This window comes from Equus asinus, chromosome 2 (genome assembly GCF_041296235.1).
Source record: "Equus asinus isolate D_3611 breed Donkey chromosome 2, EquAss-T2T_v2, whole genome shotgun sequence".
Taxonomy (NCBI): Eukaryota; Metazoa; Chordata; class Mammalia; order Perissodactyla; family Equidae; genus Equus; species Equus asinus.
The window spans coordinates 148,103,241-148,119,021 of NC_091791.1; the positions used below are offsets into that span (position 1 = coordinate 148,103,241).

The window sequence follows — 15,781 nt, forward strand, 5'->3', positions numbered from 1 at the left end:
AGTAATTAAAGAAACACAAATTCAAACAAGTTGGGACCTAGTAAGCAAGAAGACAAAGTAAAAGAACATCGAAGGCTGTTTGGGTGATGGGGAAGCAGGCACCCTAGAGAATCAGAGGAGCAAATGCAAAAACCTCCAAGGTAAGAGTTCAGTGGGGAAACTGAGGGATTCTGTGTGCTGCAGCCGAGAACCAGGGATTTGGGGTGGAAAGCGCGGGGGCCACGAGTCAGCGCACCAGTCGGCCCCATAGGGTGGTTAGGAAAGGGGCAAGGTTGCCCAGGCAAGACAGGTGCATCTTTGCCTAACGCTGGAGGCCAGGCGCTTGGGCGTCTCTAGGCAACCGATAAGCCCGCCCTCACCAGAGTGAACACTTTCGTAATTGGCTCACGAATCCACCAATGGGCGCACAGGAGGAGCTTCCCGCCACCTCTGGCGCCCGCTTTCAAACAGCCGTATATTTGCAACTGCAGGGGGACTTCTCAACCAAGCTTGAGAAAGGCGGAGACTTCCGCCTCCACGCCCTGCCCCGAGCCGGCATGGCCCCGCCCACCGGGCCAGCTTCTAGCCGGCGATTGAAGGCGGCGGCTGCTCCTCAATGGCCTCAGGGCTCCGTGGGTTCGGTTGTGACTAGGAAGGAGCTAGCGGGTTAGAGGGAGGAGAAGGAGGTTTGCTAGAGGTTGGTCTTCGGCCGGGGCTAGGGTTTCCCCTCGGTGACAGCATCCGTGGCCTCCGGTGAGTTTCTCTTCGAGGCTGGGGTTGGAGGAGGTGCACGGTCCTCGGGATCCTGGCTGAGGTTTTCCGGAGGTCTGACCCGCCCCCTCCCCAAATCCTGCGGTGGTGGACTGCCCGCGGTTTGCGAGGCTCAGCCTTGGACTTTGAAGTGTCATCGAGACCCCAAGATCCTACTTAGAAGTGACGTCTGGGAATCCCTCCTCGCCTCCTCCAGGCTGCTGGGGTAGCCCTGACACCCAACCCTGGCGACCCCCGCCCTGGTCACCCTGGCGCCGCGTCTGGCTCACAGTGGGTGCTCTGTGCACGTGTGTTGAGCGAGTGCCTGTGACGCTGGCAGCCAAAGCCTGCAGCCGCGGGCATTCTGGGCTCCGTGCAGCTTCTGTCTCGCGGTACCTATTTGTTGTGCAGTAGTTGACGCTAGACGGAGTTCCTTGGTAAGGCCATTGACTGTTTCATTTGTTAGCCTGTGGGTGCCTACTCGCTGCATCCTCTGGGCACCCTGAATCGATTTGTCCAAGCTGCTGTCATTAGCACTGATCACAGATTACTGTCATCATTTGTATTGTATGTCTATTTTCTTTCCCTCCACCAAGTCCTGTTAAACTTTGTAATCTTGAGCAGTGCTTGGTAAATAATTGTTGAATGAATGAATAGGCCTCATAAGCCTGGTGTTGCAAGTCTAAAATAGGCTAGTGTGCTCTGGCTATTTCCATTCTAGAAGGGAAGCAAGTAAGCAGAATTTCCTAACTCCTAGGGCACTAATAACCCAACTTTGTGGCCCTTAACGGTTTCTATCTTTTAGTTGTGAACTTGAGTCTTATTTCAGCTGAATTTTGCCATATCCTTCACAATGGCGTGACAGTTTATATGCCCTCCCTGGATATGTGAATGCACTCAACTAAATAAGAGAGGCTGAAATTGAAGCTGTGAGAAAAGTCTAAGAAATATAGTCTGAAAGTGCAAGAGTGACCAATTTCCTGGGGGAACAGGATTGAGAGGGCACCTTGAAGGAGGTGGCATTTTCATCCCAGAAGGGGTTGCGTTATTTGAAGGAAGTTTTGCCACAGGCTGCGCCTTCACCTTTTCTCAGGTGTGTTGAATGCTGTTTGTTCCTTTAACCTCTTTGGTAGCTGACAGACTCCTCTTCATCAATAATAATGTCCTAATCATAACAAGACTAAAATGTGTTGTTTGGTACGTAGTGCTAAGCACTTTTGGTGCATTATCTTGGGAATCTTCATAACCAATCTTTGAGGTAGGTACTACTTTTACCTCCATTTTATTAATGAAGAAATGGAGAAGAAATGCACCGCTGATAGATAGAACCAGAATTGAGCCCGGGTTGTCAGAGTGAGAGTGCTCATTCTTAACCACTTACAGTTGTGTTGTGTCCTTTACCATCCATTTGTAATCTAAAGTTTTTTCTTTCTGTGAAACTTCTCTCAGCCTTCCTTTCTTCTTAAGCAAAGTTATTTGTGCTTTGTACTTTCCTCTATTACAGAACTTATTACACTGTAGCATTGTAACTATTAATTTATATCATTGTTTCCTTAAGGGACTATAAGCTTCTGTTGGCTGGTACCATGTCTTAGATACATCTAGGATGTAACTTGGCACACAGTAGGTGTTCAGTAAAATTTTATTGAACTAATGAATCAGTATAGGGCAACGTGAATGTATCATATTCATTCAGCAAATATTTGTTGTGTGCCTACCGTGTGCAAAGGGTAGGGGAGATACATTTTGATTCTGCTTACCAGCTATTAGGTGAGGCAAAAACAATGCTACTTTTGCTTTTTAATGTTGTGTACAACTAAAAACCCATTAGTCTTCTCATTGCAAGGAGGGCAGAGAAAACAACCAGGGACCACAAACTGAGTACTGACACTGAGCCCTTCCAATCTGAGTGTAACTAAGGACAGAACATAGTCTTGTTAATAGGTTCAGAAAAGGTTGTCTACCTAGGAAGAAAGTATTAACCAGATTGCTATTAAAAAAAAAAAGCATACGGTACACTTATTCTGCATTTTGATCTTTTAGTAATCAGTCAATAAATATAGAAACATTTCATTATCTTTATTGGTGGCATAGTGTTGCAAAATTAATTCAGAAGTACTTTTACTAGGGCAAATGTTCTTTTTCAATATACATATTAATATTGATAGTTTTCAAGATGTTTTTCATAGTTCATGCTTTCACCAGCAATTCATGAGATTGCCTGTTTCCTATAAAATAGTCACCACTAGGTGTTATCTAGTTTTTTTGTTTTCAATTTAGCGGTTGAAAATCATATTTCATTGTTTAAATGACACTTTGGATTCTTCCTGAGCTTAAACATCTTCTCAAGTTAATTGAGCATTCACATTTCCTTTTTAAAATCGGTTGTCATGTCAGTTGCGCATTTTAAATTGGGTTGCCTTTTTTTTCCGTTTCTTTGTGAGAGTTGTATGTCTGAATTCTGTCATGTGTTTTGCCAATATTTTTCTCATTATTTATTATTTTATCTTTTGACTTTGTTAGTGATATATTTTTTCATACATAACGTTTGACTTGTTAATGATGTCTTTTGCCACATATAAATTTAATTTTTTTGTAGTTAAGTTTCTGTCAAGGTTTTCCTTTATGGCTTCTGGGTTTACTGTCTTGTTACTTTTTTCTAGAGCTGTCTCTTGTATTGTTCTGAATATTACAGTAAAGTCTCTGAAAGCAGTGGTAATTCATAGTGATTAATAAGTTGAAGAAAAGCATTAGCTCTTATTTTAAATTTTAGTTAAAATACGAATTATCTTTTCAGTCTTTTTTTTTTAGATGACAGTAAGTTTATCAAATTTCTCTTTATGCCTAAAATAGTTTCTTAAGGTCTCTGCTAGTTTGTACTTTTAAGAAGGAAAAGTGATTTGTTCCTTTTCTTCCTCAGTGGAGAGAAATTTTGGTCTTTTCAGATATTTTCAGATTCTTCTTTAATGACATGGTTTGGATTTAAAGTGCCATTCAAAGAAAGATACAGTTTGGTCTTTTACATTCTCTTCACTGAAAAATGAAAATATCTTGTAGAATTCATTATTCTTTATCAGGAAAAAAATAGCTCTTTATTTAAAGTAGCTGTGTTTGGCAATGGGCTCTTGTAAATCTTAATGTTCTTTTTCAATATTCAACAGGAATTAATGGCAGGTTAGTGAAGGACTGAAAAAAAAAAACCACCCTTCCTTCTTTTGTCTAATAAAGAAGAACTTAATCCAAATTCCATATTTTGGCTTTAACTATAAAATGCAGGAGGAGGTGGGGATTGCTGTAAGAATCAGAAACAGGAAAGATTGCTCCTGCCTGAGAATTCAGGATGTCCTTAAGGTCTAACTGAATCTCATTTCTTTTAAGGAGACAGGATTTAAATGGGCGAGTATTTTCATTGTCTGTAGATTCTGTGGACTTGATGTTCACTTGCTGTAGTGAAAAAACCCCCCGAGACATGAGCACGTGTGAGTGTTTTTCCCTCACCATTTCAGCTGTATTGGAGGCTCTTTACCATACTCGGATCTCCATCTTATGCTGGTGTACAAGAGGGTTCTTGTAGCTGCTGCGTGGAGACAAGGTTTAGAATGCCCAGGCTTCTGTCTTTTCCCCCTCAGTGAAAGAGCACACATGTCCCTTCCTCCTTTTAGCCCTGGCACAAGACTAAAAAGGAGCAGGTCTGGTCTAAGAAGCAGAGGCTGGAAGGGTCTGCATTGATGGGAGGCATATGAGTTGATAGAGTTGAAAGGGACGGGCTGAGTGTAGGCGCCAGAGAGGGTGGGTTGGAGAAGGTGGCCTGCAAATTTGAGTTTGGCCAAGAAACATAACCCAGTCCTTGAAAAACAAACAAAAACTCGGCATATGGGGATTTTCAGCATTGAAATTCATATTTGTGTTCATCGGTAATACCATATTTCATCTTTCTAAAGCGCACATTTTCTGTTCACATTTTAACATCTACAAAGTCAGGCTGCATTTTAAAATTAATGATGTTGGCCACATAATTTAATTGGCTACATCTTCTTCTCAGTGGTACAAATGGAACTGTGTCCTACAGTCAAGGGCGCTTTGGAGCTGATGAAGTGGACTGTCTTGCTGCAGAGCTGTTGGCTCACCTGAAAGTTTGTGATCATGGTTCTCAGCTGTTAACACGAGGGAGCTAAGTTCTTTATGGTAAAACGCGTTTGGATTGCTGGGTCTGTCTTCCAATTTAATGACATTTTAGAGCCTGAAAAGTGTCGTGAATGAGTTGTGGCTCAGGCTCACATCAAAGTGTGTTTCATTGGCGTGCACGGAGTGGATTGAATGCAGGGCAGTGTTAGGCCGGGTAATTGATGACGCCTGCCGACTTTTTTGTCGGGATTGTTCAAAGCTTTGAAATTCTGGGTAGTTGCTGTGTAGTGTCAGGATCCCTAAGCATAATTCAAATCGTCAGCAGCCTTTTGACCGTAAGTACTTGAAAACCCAACTGGTGCTTCTGCCACAGCAGTTAGCATTCTCCAGGGAGCTCTTGCTGTTGCTTTTGGAATTGCAGCTCCACAGTGGGACAGCTTTGCAGCCTTCACTTCTGTTTGTCCTGAGTTTTTTTTTTGCTAGAACCTAATTTTATCAGGCTCAAGAGCAGGACATTTACACTTATATTTTTGTTGTTTGTCACATGGAGTTTACCAGATTGTAAATGGTTTTTGGGTGCCAATCGTTAACTCAGAATTCAGTGGCTCTCTTTTTGTAAAACATGAGTCATATCTGGGTTTGTGATGTTCAAAGGATGAAGCAAATTATGGAGGCTACTACCTGTGCCATATTTAATAATAAGTTAGAAACTGAGTTATTCTTACAATTTTTGTGCTTTGGCACATTTCTACTCTGTTGTTACCTTTTTTTGTGTGGACAAAAATTTTGCTGTTTTAAGTTATATTTTCTAGACCACTGGAAATGTATAATCATAGGTTTATTAGCTTTTTGCATTTTTTCTTTTCTATGTATTGCTGTCATACAGCTATTTTCTGTGAACCATAATTAATTTGTAATAACTCTCCTTATATTTGGCACACTAAGCGTTTGTCATACATGAGTTACATAGATCTTCTCCCTGGCTGCTGTTGTCTTTTTGTGAATGGCATCCCTTGTGTAGTTTGGTTGGGGAGCTTTTATGGGATATTTAGAAACCAAACATCTTTATTTTCCCACAGGAGGACCATGTCATTAGACTTTGGCAGTGTGGCACTGCAGACACAAAATGAAGACGAAGAATACGACAAAGAAGATTATGAAAGGGAGAAAGAGGTAAGTTACTCAGAAAAAAGACTCTAAAGGCAATCTTAAATAATTTTGTTTCCTAATTAAAATTATATCATCTTGTGTCATTTTGAAGGAATTTATCATTCTTTTTTTTTTTAATTCCTAAAACCTCATCAGTATTTACACATTTAAAAGGTGGATGAGTGGAATGCTTCCTTGTTTGAGAGAAGAGTACAACACAACTGTGAATGATGCCATCAGATAAATGGTTAGATTCTTTAAGATCTTTCTGTTGAGAAGGTACTGGTTGGCTTTGGAGGCTAAGGCCTAGCTTCCAGTTGCTTGGAACATTGCCTTGAACAAGTCCAGAAGGTTCTTTGCTTTGGGTAGCTTATATCCTAGTTGAGGCAGATAAACAAGTAAAAAATGAATAAAGTAATTTGAGTGAGTGATAATTTAGTGCTGGTAAATGGTAGAGGAACCAATAGGGTGATACTAAAGTGACCCTAGGGAACTGGTGAGGGAAGGTCTCTCGGGAGGAAATGTTTGAGCTGAGACTTGACTCACGAGAAGGAGCAGCCATGCAGAAGCCTGAGGAAGAATATTCTAGGCCAAGACACCAATGAGTGTAAAGCCTGGAAATCGGGAAGAGACCCTTTGTATCTGTGGAACAAGCAGAGGGCTGTGGTTTTGGGATTGTGTGAGCAAGGGGTGAGTGGTGGAGATAAGGTGAAGAGGTGTGCTGGGGCCGGATTGGGGCATGTCATAGTAAGGTGTTTGTACTTTAGTCTAGGAGCAATGGGAAGCCAGTGGGGGATTTTAAGCAAGGAAGTGATACATATTTTGGAAAGATCTTTCAGAATGTTGGGTGGTGAATAGAATAAAGGAGTAAGAGGAGGAGATCCTATTATATATATATATATATATATATATACACACACACACACGAAGTGTTTAATGGAATTCTTCGCACATAGTAACTGTTCAGTAAATGGTGGCAGTAGTAATAGTAGCATTTGGTAAAAGTCAATTTACTTGTTATAATCATTTTTAGTTTGAGTCAAATTTCTTGATTGACTGTGGTAACAGGCTTGTTTTGTACTGAGACTATGCTTGATGTGATCCATTTTCTAGTATGTCAAATAATCCTTTTTAATAGTTACTGTGGACCATTAATATTAACAGGAAGCAAGGAAAAGGGTCTATTGCCCAGATGGCTGGCAGTGGAGTTAGCATAGAGATAGGAAATGGCAGCTTAGGGGATTTTGTCCATAGACATGCATAGTTTGGTTGCACAGTATTTTTAAAATGAATCTACATTTAAAGATTGGAAAATTTCTTGTAACAATCCAGAGTTTCTGGCTTGTCTTGAAGTGTCCTATAAGCTCTGGCCACATGCGGCCTGTGTCTGCAGCTGGCAGCAGGCAGGCTGGAGCTGAGCAGTGGCTCTCCCTTCCCAGCAGGGCACAGTCCCCACCTCTCACAGACAGGGGCTTCTGCACTTGGACCCGCCGGCTTCCTTGCTCTTGTAAACTCTGCCGGGTCGTTGAGGGCATTGGAGTTTGTGACCCTGACCAGGGTTTCTGGACTTTGACAGGGTCCTTCACAACAATTGTTATGGCAAGGATGGGGAGGAGGATTTTCGGTTACTTTGTGAATTCACAGCATGAGGTTTTCCTGACCCTGATGGCTTTGGAGAGGTCGCTGGAATTTAGCTACTGGGATTCTTGAGAGGATCAGTTGAAGTAATTACTATAGTAGACTTTTCAGAAGAAGAAAAAATCATCTGACAGGTGATTTTTCATTGGAAAAGATGTTAGAGAGATGGGTAGGTTGTTAGAGTGAGCTTACTGCTGGGGGTGTTATGTGGTGAAAGTTTTAAATGGGGTGTTAGTTAGTTAAGGAGGCAGTTAATTCTAGATAATATAGAAAATAGCCAGGGGGATTATGTGCTGGCGTAGGGAATTTACAGAGGAAAAGGAGCTCTGAAGAATTGAAGTAACTAAGAGTGTTTCTAGCAGAGTGGAAGAAAAGAATATACAGCTAACTTGATTCTAACATGGTTGTGGTTCATGTTAATAAAAGGTATTTGTACCTTTTTTTTTTGAGGAAGATTAGCACAGAGCTAACTACTGCCAGTCCTCCTCTTTTGGCTGAGGAAGACTGGCCCTGAGCTAACATCCATGCCCATCTTCCTCTACTTTATATGTGGGAGGCCTGCCACAGCATGGCTTATGTCAAGCAGTGCCATGTCTGCACCGAGGAACCGAACCGCGGACCCCAGGCCGCCGAGAAGCGGAACGTGCGAACTTAACCGCTGTGCCGCTGGGCCGGCCCCATACTTTTTTTTTTTTTTAATTGCTGCAGAGGAAGAAATGGAATCAGAGTCTAGAGAGTTTCAGATTTTTCAGCAACAAAATTCAGAATTGTTCATAAAAATTCAGCTGCATGTCTATTTTGTCACAGCAAGTTAAAATAATAAATTGGCTGATCAAACCGAAGCTTGTTTGCGTATCCAGAAGCCTTTTCAGCCTCCTCTGTCTTCCTGACACAGGTTAGCAGAAGAGTTCACGACCTTGACAGGTTGAAGAAAAGAGCGGGCTTCTCCTGGCCGCCTGGTTGGTAGCTTTGGGATTGCTGGCTGGGTTCTAAGCGTTAGCGGTGGGCTTATGTATAGTGCTTTCTCTACGTAGTGAATCACTTTGTATTCAGTTCTCTTATGTAGGAGGAATGCCTGTATCCCCAAGGATGTCCTGTAGGGCTGGCCAAGCAGGCCGTATCTGACTCATGGTCTACCATGCTATAGATTTATGAGATCCTCTCTCTGTAAATGGCAGAATAATCCTAATTTGGACCTTCTAGTCTGAACGGCCAGTTCCTAACACAGCATGCTTTCCCAAACTAAGTTTAATTTTGGTGCTTTGGGGTCACTTGGGATTTTGTCCACACTTGCCCATAAGTCAGTGAATAAGCCAGCCTCCATGCCATCCTAATAGCAGCTCTACAGTTATGATCTTGCCTTTTCCACTTCTATTCCATCCATTCTTTCCACTGAAGGGCAAATGGAGAAAGTGCATTTAATCTTCAGAAAAGGAAACGATTTAGCAAAGTGATTCAATATTCAGAGAACTTCTAGACCAGTGGAATCTCAAGCCACAGACCACCATGAAGAGACTTATATTTTGAAAAAACCTCCAAGAATTTTGCAGAAAAGTAAGGCACTATAATAATTTCTAAATTGCTACACTTCTAAGTGGTATTTTGGTAAAAGTTTGGCCACTGTGGACCAAGGCATAGCAGAGAATTGCATACCTCACAGCCTCACCCAGTGTGTCGCTTGAAACTCCATCTCCTACACAGTTCAGATTAGGGTGCAGGCGAGTGAGGGTGATGATACCATGGAGATGTAGTATTTTGTCAATTAGTCTTCATATCATTCATGTTCCCCACAACTTATTAGAGCACATTACTCTCTTGCTGTACTGCTTGAAAACACTGATGTAGTTGTTCTTCTTGCCACTAAGTAGACCTCATCCAAGGTATTCTAGGCAAACTTTTACTCGTAAAGCTGGCCCAGAGAAGAGGAATTCACAAGTTCTTTTATGAATTCATTCGTAACGTAAGAATCAGGTTTTGCCAAATATTTTTCACCTAAAGTTGCTATACTTTGCGATTTCCTCATCAGATATTACAGAGATACAGTTGTTATTATTGTGGTAGGAATGGTTGTTATAAACTTCAAGGTTATTGGTAAAGCCACAGCTTAAGGTAGATTGTCATTTGGGATCTCACAGTTTGCTGGAGTATACATGTACTTTCTGCAATGTCACCAGAAGTAGCTCTGTGATTATTGCTTGGTTCTAGATAGTAAAATTTTGTATGTATGTATTTTCGAGCTGGTGGTTTGTGGGCAGAAGTACTTAGTAATCTGTGCTGTCAAGGTAATACTTGCTAATGATGGTTCATTTAATGATGCTGTCTTTGAAACCTGGAAAATGATCTTGAGTGGAAAGGTAGGTGATTGAAGTAGCAGATGGCCGAACAGAAACTTGGACCTGGCGATACTGATTTGAGTCCCTGTTGGTTTTAATGTTGGTACTTCTCTAATAGAATAATAAAGCCCAACTGAGCTTGGAATCATGTATTTTAGAGGTAATGCTTCCATTGCATAGCCTTTCTTCCACTTTTTAACTGCCTTGTTTGATGTCATTATGGAAACATTTTGGTATTTTGTCCCCCACTAGAGGGAGTTGTAAAGCTAGTATTTGTTTACATTTTATATTATTTGAGTTATTTAGTGGAATTTTCCTGTCACCACCCAAGAAAATCAAAGAAACAAATGGCTGAGTATTCATATTACATTTTTTCTGATATTTTTCTTTAGCAACTTCTTATACTTTATCTAGATTGTGCCTTTGAATGTACACAGTATTTTTATACATGTATTTTTCAGGGACTGTCACAATGGGAACAAAAACATTGAACTCTGGCAGACTGAAGCTTGACTGTGTACAAACAGGTAGAAATATGTGTCTTCTAGTGACTGACTAAGTGTCAGAAGAAAGCAGGAGAGGGAATGAGAGATTCAGGTTCTGGCGCCGGCTCTGCGACTGTAACTCTTAGTTTTCATGGGTGTGCTCCTTTCCTTCCCTGGCCCTGGTTTGCTCACCTTTAGAAGGATAGGTTTAACTTGGAGGAGCTCCAGTGTTCCTTCCAGGCCTAAAGTTCTATTATGTGTCATCTCTAGTGCAGCCAATATTTGTCCAATAAATGCTGCTGAATTTCATTTTCAGATATGTGGCAACCCAGACAAGGTCTTCCCCACTAACATTATAAAATTTAGTTTAGCTGATGGAATGAATTTTTGTGTTTTAATTCTGCACATAGCGTAATTCATAAACTAAAGCCCTAGTTATTTGACCCTTTATCAATTCCATATTTGGCCTTTTCGAGGATGTTTTTAACTTGGCTCTTAGATTAAAATGAAGAGTCTGCTTAGTGTGTAATCATGAAAGCATTATTTAATAATTCATATTTTAAAATATCAGAATCTCTTGAGCGTACTTATGAGGTAAGCTGCTCAAAAGGCGTGTGAATGTTGGCTAATCATCTGCTGCTTTTCCCTGGGGAGAAGATGTATTGTACGGTTTGTAATCTGAGAACTCTTGCTTTCATGAATATCGAGGATTATAGTTTCTGAAGACAGTCTGTTTAGTTAATTTAAGTTGAAAATCCTGACAAAAGCCTTACGTGTTCTCTGTTTTGTATTCCCTCTAAACATAGGCTTTTTGGATGTTCTTCACGGGTTATAATAAAGTGTTTTGTTGCTGAGGTTCTTTGAGTAAAATGCCTTCATTTTTTTCTCTCTTTTTACAGAAGAAACGTGTGAAGTAGTAAAAGGAGAGGAGTTTAAAGAGCAGTTTAGAGTACATTTCAGTAGAAGCCTTAGCAATGGCAAATTATCTTTTTTCTAGGGAAGTTCTCGCTTTAATCGTTAAATCAGTTGATACACAATAATATCCTACTGAGAAGATTGCATTTGCAACCAAAAAGCAGTCTGATGAATCTGAAAGTAAGGAGTACAATTAAATCTTGTCATTTCTGAGGATTGTTATCTTTGCCTTTGAGTCTGTATTTGGTAGTTGGGTCCATCTTTAGCGAGGAAAGTTTATAGTTTCTAAAATTCTCTACTTGGTGACATGCGTAAGTTGATATGGTAATTCAGTGTTTTATGGCATAAGGTCCAATGACCAAAAGCAAAATCTATTTGACAGTGTATATGAGGAGGGCACACTTTGATGCTGGGAAAAGGAAGCCTTGGGGGTGGGATTTTGTTCCTGAATGGCCTTATTGGGAGAACTCACCTCATTTAGCTTCTCTCTGCCCTGGAAGTTATGGAAGTCAAGGAATATGGTCCAGCTATGCCAAAGAACTTGATGGAGAAATTTTTTGAAGGTGAATGAAAGGATTTTAAAATGTCAGCATATGTGTAAAATATTTTATAAGACACTAAATACTCTAGGGTTGATTTTGCTAGTTGATAAGTTTACCTATGGACCCAGAAGTGTTTTGATGAACTTATTGTTTATGCTGAAATTAATTTTCCTCTGTAGTTGCCAATTTTGTTAAGGTTGTGGTGTCGCAAAGTAAGCTACAAGAACTGCTTAATTACTGTGTAGCTTTTTCTGTCTTTGTGAGGGGGAAAATGTACTGTTCACATGTCCCTGTCAAGGTTCCCCCGAATTATAAGGCGTGTACTTGAACCTCACTGAAGGTTTAGAAGAAAATATTCTTTCTGTACAGGAGTCCTTACTTGATGTAAGTATAAAAGATTTACTTTGTTATTTTTTTCTGTATAGCATGTGGGGATAGTCTTTTTCCTTAAAGCAATAATTATAGACAAAACAGGTTGGACTACTTTTAAAAGACCTCATAGATGTTTTTTCTTAGTGAATTTTGTGTTTGTGAAGTCACTTTGCTACCTGTCAGTTGAGGCGGCGTGCATGTATACGTTTACGAATATGTTGTTCTGTTTGGTTTTCAGTGTTGTTTCTTTTGTGTTTCTTGTTTTTTATATCTTTGCATTAACTCTGATATTGCTGATTCTCAAAATGATTTTTCAATTACCTTGCATGAGCAGGTGACTAATAAATCAGGCTCCTGGTTGTTCATATTAGTATCAAATAAATTGTGAGATGAAGATAACTTTTCATTGGAATAGAATATTTTTCTCTCGTTTCATTTTTAAGGAACCAAATGGATTGAGAAAACTTTTTTTTTTTTAATAATCCAGTGAATATTAGAAATATATCTGGGAGTGAGGAAGTTCCCAAATTTGACTTCACGAAAGCTTGGTAAACAATTGGGGCCTTCCTTTCAGACCTTTCTTAGAATGTTTTAATTTAACTTTTATCATATGTATTTTGTTTAAGAAAGCTTTTTGACTTTTAATGTAATACTCAGATATATTTTATAGCTGCATTTCATTTCTTTTATTCTAATGACAGAGAAAGTGGGGGGAAAAACCTGCCATAGACTAAGGAGCATCTCATTTTTTTCCTCCAAGGTTTTGCAGAGTATTTAATATTTTGAAAATTTACTCATTGCGTAATTTTATGGGATTGATTTTTGTACTGTGCGAGGACTCACTCAACTTGTTAATTTAACTGGTGCTTAATTTTAAAGAGAAATCATTATAAGCAGTCCCCCTACAATTTAGTAACATATTGAATCTTCTGATTGTTCACATTTTAAGACATTATATTGAGATTTAAAGAAAGACATTTACAGATAGATATTGAAATTTAACAAATTAGGCAATTCGTTCATCTCTTTACCACAGTTTATCTTGAAACTTGAATGAATTTATTCTGTCTGAATAGTTTTTATAGGCAGAATGCTAGAGATGTGATTTTTCTAGGAAAAAAATTGGAGAGTGAAGTCAAATCCTTTTATGTCAGTTTTAGAGTTATGCTTTTGAGAGTGCTCTCTGTAGAAAGCTGAATCTTACAGCTCTCCTTTTACCCAAGAGCAGAGTATTGTGTATCTTTTCATCAATGAAATTAGTTGGCTGTCTACTAATTAGTCACTCCCCAAGAGGTTTCCATCACATTGTGAGAGCTTTTAAGGGCCTCTAGGCCACCTGCTGCTGCTGCTGCTGTTACCACCCGGGCAAAGTGCAGCTGGCTACTCAGATTCCCTGGGGGATATCTGATTGTCAAGTCCCCAAGGTCTGATTACTGGTACAAGAGGATTCTGAGAGTCAGGTCTGCCCTGTAATAATGTAATACTTAACAGTGATGGTACCATTATTATGACCTGCTGTGTTCCCGTCAAGAAGTTTTTAAATTCTGTTGTGTATGTGGATTTAAATCTAAGACCTTTTGTAGAAAAAAGCAAAGCCTTCTAATATAAGTCCTGGTATTACGTATTCCCCCTTCCCCAAGTGAAATGATGAACATAATTCGTGTGGAATTTAAGACATTTATTAAATGGAGGAATTAGGAACTTCTTTGACTTCTACGGTCAAAATCACCTGTTCCAAGGCAGCCTTGGTTTGACACCTTGTGTTTAAGGCAATGTGATACTGATGCTGACTTTCCTGTCTCAGTTGCAGCAGTTACTCACGGACCTTCCTCATGATATGCTGGATGACGACCTGTCTTCCCCTGAGCTCCACTCCTTGGACTGCAGTGAGGATGGCATAGAGGGAGAGTAAGGACCTGAAGTCACCTTCACTTGTAGTTTACAGTTCTATAAATCTCTTTCTTTTGATTCTCTGCACGTAATAATGTGTATGATTATAAAATTGTAGACTAATTGTCAAACTTTTAGATGAAGGCTGGAGGGAAAACATGTTAAAATCTTGGGGTTCTTTGTGGTATCTATGTCCAAATAAATGATCAGCTCTAAATCTAAAGTATTGATTTTTCTCAAGACCACATCGTTCTGAGCAATCGGAGATGAACTGGAATGTGCATCGAGTGCTGCCTAAATCTCAAAGTGTAAGTGTAAATATCTAATGTGATAATGACTTTGATGAGGGTGGGAATAGATCTTAGAACTTTTGTTTTACTCTTGTTGTCTGATAGGACTATAATGAGATTCAGGATTTATATGTTGGAGAGAAAAGCGACAATGGCTGGGAGGAGAATCAGATTGAAACTGAAGGCCAGCATCCTGGGTACCATCCTGAAGAAGGTGGAGATGAAGGTGGAAGTGGTTATAGTCCTCTGAGTAAATATGAGCAGACTGATTTATATCACCTTCCTGAAAACTTTAGGCCGTATACCAATGGTCAGAAGCAGGAATTTAATAGCCAACCAACCAATGTAATTAAATTTTCAGATCCTCAAAGGAATCATTTTCAGGTACTGTAAGAACTTGACTTTCAAGGATTTGTGTGTGTACGCATGCCTTTGCTTGTATGTGTGTTTTTAAGAAACGTATTTAAGTGGCATGGTAAGATTTATTTTAAGTACAAAAATTTCTGAGAGTGCATTTATTCATGCTTAGCTGAATTACTCATGCTGTTTTCTCTTTATAGTCTAGTGAAATCGTGATCTGAAGTCAGAATTTTAAAATAGAGGCTTTATGGAAATAGTTAAACATTCAAAGTTAAGTCTGTTCAAGAATAACTATCCTCGTTTTACTGCTGCTTCTGGCTTTTACCGTTTCACTATGCTTTGGGGTGAAGCTACATTCAGGGGATCTTGATGGAGTTTTAAAGCAGTAACTCTATATAGATGTCACCATTTAATTGCTTGATTTTTCTTGCTCACCACCCTTTTAACAAATTTTAGGTCAAACACTTCAAAGCTGATATCTCTTTTGTGATGATATAGCAGTAGAAAGGATGAATGTTAAGGAAAGAAGCACTTTTTTGTTGCTGTTTTACCCTAGGAGAGTTTAATGAAGTAAGACCTTAGGATACAGTTCACTGTTGTTTAGACTTTCTCCCTAACAGTGAATGCTGCATTTTGCGAATAGCTATTCTGTGTCACTCAATGACAGGGTGATTTTTTGGTCCTTTTAAGGGGGTCAATTTCTCTTACTTCTATCTCTATAGAATGTTATTGAATATTTATTGAATATGTTATGAACAAAAGTTATTGAATATTTATTGCATATGAGACATTGTGTCACATGTTCTTGTTATTGAATATGTGCATTTTTATGTTCCCAAGATGTTGGCATCATCTAAATCATTTTTAAATATTTGTATACAATCTTATTGGAATTCTTAAGTGTTATTTATGGAATTGGGCCCATAATGCTCAAAAGTACAATTAAGATGTGT

The 15,781-nt window shown here is 39.5% G+C and overlaps 1 protein-coding gene across 7 annotated transcripts in view; it reads left to right on the forward strand.

Moving 5' to 3' along the window:
* Nucleotides 1–587: 587 nt before the first annotated feature.
* Nucleotides 588–15,781, forward strand: part of CEP152 (centrosomal protein 152) — a 94,850-nt gene continuing 79,656 nt past the window's right edge. For 6 of the 7 annotated variants that reach the window (XM_014852862.3, XM_044764929.2, XM_044764928.2 and 3 more), the window contains exons 1-5: nt 595–732; nt 5,934–6,027; nt 14,093–14,196; nt 14,420–14,486; nt 14,574–14,852. In XM_014852862.3, the coding sequence (XP_014708348.3) occupies nt 5,941–6,027; nt 14,093–14,196; nt 14,420–14,486; nt 14,574–14,852 (537 nt within the window). In that variant the 5' untranslated portion in view covers nt 595–732; nt 5,934–5,940. Of the gene's footprint in view, nt 1,167–5,933; nt 6,028–14,092; nt 14,197–14,419; nt 14,487–14,573; nt 14,853–15,781 lie in introns of all 7 variants that reach the window. The other variant, XM_044764926.2, reaches the window with a different exon arrangement.